The sequence below is a fragment of the Carettochelys insculpta genome, chromosome 27 (assembly GCF_033958435.1).
Source record: "Carettochelys insculpta isolate YL-2023 chromosome 27, ASM3395843v1, whole genome shotgun sequence".
NCBI lineage: Eukaryota > Metazoa > Chordata > Testudines > Carettochelyidae > Carettochelys > Carettochelys insculpta.
The window spans coordinates 7980946-7986719 of NC_134163.1; the positions used below are offsets into that span (position 1 = coordinate 7980946).

At 48.6% G+C, this 5774-nt stretch overlaps 1 protein-coding gene across 1 annotated transcript; it reads right to left on the bottom strand.

Moving 5' to 3' along the window:
- Window positions 1–2125: 2125 nt before the first annotated feature.
- Window positions 2126–5405, bottom strand: PRR22 (proline rich 22). Its single transcript, XM_074977971.1, has 3 exons — window positions 5279–5405; window positions 4961–5023; window positions 2126–3300 (listed from the first exon to the last, which is right to left on the bottom strand). The coding sequence occupies exons 1-3, from the start codon at window positions 5403–5405 to the stop codon at window positions 2126–2128; spliced, it is 1365 nt and encodes a 454-aa protein (XP_074834072.1).
- Between the last annotated feature and the right edge of the window lie 369 nt (window positions 5406–5774).

Genomic DNA, 5774 nt, shown 5'->3' on the forward strand with positions numbered 1-5774 from the left:
GCAGCAGTATGTTGCCTAGGGTGGGTTTATACCCTGCAGGTGGGGGATGGTGTGCCAGGTTGTGGTGGTCCAGATTGTATAAATAGGTGGCTTCTAAATGAAGCAATATCTGTGTGGACACGAGGTTATACTGATGGAATGTTAAAATGATCAATAAAGAGTATTCCAGGCACTTGTGGTCCTGTTGCTTTCTCTTTGCATGTCCTTCCTGAGCAGGCTGCAAAAACACTCTCCCTCCTTTGGGAAACTTTGAGTTTCCAAGCAAAGGGAGGCTCACTTCATCCTGCACCTCCCGTCAGGGATAAAGCTCAAGTCCTCCTGCCCCAAAGGAGCAGACGTGTATCCTATGGACTTAGAGAATCTTCACATGTGGCATGGGTCCTATGACACAGCTAGCAGTGCTGCTTTCTAGAGGATGGGATCGGGGCACAGTTTAACTGCTGTATCAGCTAGTGGCAAAGTGAACTGCCATATCGTAAGACCCTTTACAGACTTGGGGTGGAGAGTCCCTTCTCCACCCAAATAGACTTGGTCTGCAAAGTAGTGCTTTTTTGGTTTGGTAAAAACACATCTGGTTCTTTTCCATAGAACCCAATTATGTGGCTGTAGACAGCGCTTCTGAATCTGGTCTTGATGAGATTGGAACAGGAGATCTGCAAGGTGGGGTGGGGGGCCGGAAATAGACTTCTGTTGGATGTTTGAGTCCCTGTATAGGGATGGATCAGCAGCTATCTACCATGGCATCTTAGAGCTGGAAGGGACCTCAGGAGGTCATAACGTCCAGCCCCCTGGGTAAAGCAGGATCAACCCCAACTAAATCATCCCAGCCAGGACTTTGTAAAGCTGGGACTCAATCTCCATTCCTATACAGGGGTTAAAAAAACTCCAGGTAAGGCATTCCAGTTCTTCACCACTTTCCTGGTGACACTTCATTTTTTTTTTTTTCTCTAATATCCAACCTCCCACTCTAACTTGAGGGATGGCAGAGCAAGGACCAATGGTCTCACCACTGAGAACAGCCTCTCTATCCTCTTTAGAGCTCCCCTTCAGGAAGTTGAAGGTTGCTATCATATCACCCCTCATCTTTTCTTCTGCAAATTAAATAAGCCCAAATCCCTCAGTGCCTCCTATTAGGTCATGTGCTCCAGCCCCTTAAGCATTTTCATTGCCCTCTGCTGGACTTGCTACCATGCACCCACAGGCTTTCTGTAGTGAGGGGGCAGAACTGGATGCAATACTCCAGATGTGGCCTCACTAGTGCTGAATAGAGGGGAATAATTTTTCTAGATCTGCTGGAAATGTTTCTCCTAATGAACCCCACTATGCCCCTAGCCTCCTTGACTACAAGGGCAGCCTGCCTCATATCCAGACTGTCATCCACTATAATCCCCAGGTCCTTTTCTGCTGCACTGCTACTTAGCCAGTCAGTCCCAAGCCTGTAATGATGCTTGGGATTTTCCAGTCCCAAAGGCAGGACCCGGCATGTGTCCTTGTTGAACTTCATCAAATTTCTTTCAGCCCAATTCTCCTCTCTTTGTCTAGGTCACTCTGGACTCTTTCTCTCCCCTCCAAAATATTTACCTGACCTGCTACCTTAGTGCCATCTGCGAATTTAATGAGGATGCAATCCATCCCCACCTCCAGATCAGTGAAAAAGATGTTGAACAATACCTGCCCTGAACCTCCTGCAAGAGAGACAATAGAGTTGAAATTGGCAATTGGTCAAATGCTTTCTCTAGCCTGGTCTAGGTAACACATAACTGGATTGAACTGGGTTGCTCAAACTTCTGAAAAAATTCACACCCTAGAGTACTGCACCCTTAGTGTAGATGTAACCAGGCTCTTGGAAGAATTCTTCTATCCACTGCTACTCCCAGCAGGTGGATTACCTCCATCAATAAAAAAAAAAAAAATCTGTCACTGAAGGACATAACTAGGCTACAATTATGGATTGCAGTATGTGTGACATCCTTAGAACCATCTTGAAATGTGGGCACAGAGGGGGTTTCCAGACAGGTCACTTTTAATACAATAATAGGAGGGTGGTTCTTTATGCTCAGTTATTAAATGCTACTGCCTAGCCCTGCTCCAGCCTAATTTTGCTTCCAGAATTAATTGGAAAGCACTAGTCAGGCACTGGGCATTCCCACTTGGCTGCCGTGCTCCTGTCCAGTGCTGAAGCAGGTTGATTTTTGCTCACTGTCTGCTTTCCTTTCTTAACTGATGCACTGTTGTGCTTCTTTTTCCCTGGGGGCTCTTGCTGGGGGCCCTGGGGTGACACACTGTTTTGGGGAGACTGCAGCAGTCCTGAATCCCACTTGGGTTCCTCATTGAAAGTTTTGAGGTCATAGAAATAATCCAGGCTAGCTACTGTGTTTAGGATTTCTGGCACGCTATAGTCAAAAGACAGCAGCTCATCAGGCAGATTGAGGGAACGTATGTCACTGGAGGAGTCATCACATGGGAAGCAGCAGTCTTTTTTTTCGCTCTCGCTGCACATGAGGGTGCTGCTCAGGTTGTCTCTGGAAATCTCACTGTCTGAGTTAGCTGGAGAGCAATCAAACAGCTTCATTGCATCTTCCAGCAAAACCTTCTCCGGCAGGTCAAAGGGCTCCTCTGTGTTCAGCACGTTGCTGCTGTAAGCTCTGATGCTGTCTTGCAAAGAAGGTGATGCTACCTCTGCCATCATCTGTGTGTTTGCAACACAGGGACTGGGAAGGGGGTTTGAGTGTTCAGTGGAAGTGTCTGGGAACAGTGGATTTACTAGGAGGTTCTGGGTGACATGATTTTCTTTGAGTTCTTTCCGGTCCACCTGGAAACCATCAAGACCTTGGAATTCTGGCTGATGGGGACTTGGCCCTCCCCTAAGGTGGCTGTAGGTGCTCATTTGGAGGGCTGGCTCATTCTGGCTGAGGCTAGGCAGCGTTATAAGGAGCTGGGGCAGCTTGTTATCATTGTTCTGAACTAGTCTTTCTTCCTGGGATTGAGGCATCTCAATAAATGCAGTCTCATGGAGTGGGTTAGGGACCAAATTAACTTGTTCTGTCCCATGGGTAGAGCCCTCCTGATTGAAATAAGGCATGATATACTGGGGGTTGCCTGGGAGTGGATGGTAAGGTGAGTAGGGAACTGTCTGGATTGGACTCTTGATGTATCTCTGGGTGTCCAGAAGGTAAGCATTTGATGAACTCGATCCACTAGTGATTTTGTAAACCGATGGTTGCACAAAATTGGTGGTTGCCCATTCTATGCGATATATCCGGGGATCAAAAAAGCACCCACAGGGGGCCATCTGGAAACCTGGGCAACAGAGAGAAAAACTTCATCAGCAGCGACCCCCACAACCAACAAGCAAAGAAATCCTCTGGGAGTGTGTGACTCTCCCCCAGGCAAGACCTACAAAAGGCCAAATCCTCAGCTGGCATAAATCGGTGGGGCAGCTCTGATGATCATGTTGGTGTACACCATATCAGGGTCTGGAATGAAGGATTTGGGTCAGCTATGGCCCAAGTAAGAGTGTGAGTGACACACTGACGACACATCCAGTCAGAAACTGGTGCAAATGGAAAAATGTGCACTTAGCTGGCATTTGCAGCAAATGTGGTTTGGTGTCAGGGTGCAGGTGTCATGGAATCTCTGGGCCAAAAGTCAGCAGGGATGCCAGCATGGTGTAAATTACATGTTGCAATGGTTGACCATGTCATAGTGTACGTTGCACTGATTTAGCATCAGCTGGGGGCTGTGTGTGCATGCACGAGTGGGTGCACGCGTGCAAAAGGAGGGCCACTTACCGGCTAAGAAGGGCGTATAAGGAGGTGGATGCTCCTGTGGGCTGCATGCGAAAGCAGAGCTCACAGGATGCCAGATTGCTGCTTGCTTTCCCCCCTTTATCTTTTACAGAGAAGATCTGCAAGGGAGTTAGGTGCCTGTGATAGGCTATGCACACCACACCAGCCCCGGAAGGGGTTAAGATGGTTGGATGGGTCAGTTAACTGCCCAGGGTACACCTGAAGGAGGTGCTAAGGAGCAATGAGGCTGAAGCTCACCTGAGGAGAGCACCCCAGGCGTGCATCAAGTCAGACAGCTGAAGGCAGAATGGGGCTGCAGGCAGATTTGCAGTCATTCTCCCTGTGGCTAAGGAGAGACAGGAGCTAGGCCTGAAAGGAAGGATATGCCAGGAGGATGGTGGAGACAGACAGAGGCGCTGCAGGAGGCAGTCCAGGAAAACAGCAGCAAGGGTTGGGGCTGTGTAGACCTCAGCTGCTGGCCATAGGACCCTAGGCTGGAACCCAGAGACAAGCCTGGGCCTGAGTTCCCTTCAGCCTGCAAAGGAGTGGCACATTGGCGCACACCCCCAGCAGAAGAGGACTAAAGTGACTTGGCCTGAGGGCCAAGTCACAACGAGGGACCAGACGAGTCCCAAGAGAAAGTCGAAGTGAGTCTCTGCTGGGAGAGGCATCGGGGTGGCTGAGCAAATTCTCTGTGTCACAAGGAGGAGCTGCCCAGGGAGTAGAGCAGCCCAGACAACGTCCAACTCAGGAAAATTTCAGTCATATTTGTTCCTAACTCGAAGGTGTGGTTACGCAATGTTCCCTGCAAGATGAGTGCTCAGGTGGCCATGCTGGAGAGAGTCAGATACTCCCTAGCTGACTAGCAGAGTGCCCATGTAACTGTCTCCATGCCGACTAAAACGTGGGACCTCAGTGCAGCAGCCTCTGCAGCTTCAAAGCCATCTGGCTCTCCACTGAGGCTGTAGAGGGGTTCCCTCTTTCTCTGTTTAATTGATCCTCATGCCAATAGCAAGGACAGAGGCCACATCCCGAGGTGTGGGGGTTGCACCCACAGCCGGCATTATGTATTTCCACAGGTGGTCCACATCCCCACATGCTGCAGTGCCCAGAATAAAATTTATACCCATACAGACAGCAAAACTTCGAGGGAACAGTGGTCCTAAGCATACCTGCAGGGGGTACTGTGAAAACATCTTTCTCTTGACCTGGGGGATGGTACAGATTGGGCAGTCCTGAAACAGTAACACAGAAAAGTCATAACGTCTCCATTATGCACTGGTGTTTTATTGGGTGAACATTTCGAAAGGGTGTAAAATTAACAACTTCAAAGCATTAAAGAAAATGGAAAGAAAATGAAAAGGCAAGAACCTAGCTGTGTATCACACACAGCTAATACCCAGGACTGGTAAATCCCCACCCCACCACCACTTTGGGGCAATGCATTTGAAAGGGGAAGAGACGACGACACAGAGGTTTAAGGAGCTTACCTATTGATGCAGGGTTGTCTGGAAGGACAAGTGTTTGAAGTGACCTGTTTGATGGGCTCTCTGTTTGATCTAAGGGTCTGGGACCATAGGCATCATGGTGCTGATAAAACAGTTTTGGTTGCTGCATAGTTGCTTTGTCAATATGAAGGACAATCAGGTTATGCAACTGAGCTTTCCATGTATCTAAGGGACTTGGCTCCATGTTGCCATGGCTGAGAAGTTCTGTTTTGATGGTTACTCAGCAAAGAATTCCAGGTAACAACTGAGGTTCTAAGTCCCTTGAAAGTGCTGGGATAGGTTACTCCAAAGGTAATGGCTGAATTTTATGGTAGGATATTTAAGAAAAAAACAGGCAGTAGACGTGTGATCCTGGTTGTCTGGGGAAAGGGTCGTTGTAGGGGAGATGAGTGGTGTTCCAATGAGATGTTTCAATGGGGGCTGACTGAGGTGTGATCTATGGGGCACAGCATTCCTACATGATGAAAACTGGGGCTGC

What these genes read in the sequence shown, in the direction of transcription:
- PRR22 (XM_074977971.1), bottom strand. Translation starts at nt 5,405, where the DNA reads ATGCAGCAACCAAAACTGTTTTATCAGCACCATGATGCCTATGGTCCC. An exon ending in AGACAACCCTGCATCAATAG is followed by an intron (nt 5,024 to 5,278) that starts GTAAGCTCCTTA and finishes TTACTGTTTCAG; the next exon opens with GACTGCCCAATCTGTACCAT. An exon ending in TTTCACAGTACCCCCTGCAG is followed by an intron (nt 3,301 to 4,960) that starts GTATGCTTAGGA and finishes TCTGTTGCCCAG; the next exon opens with GTTTCCAGATGGCCCCCTGT.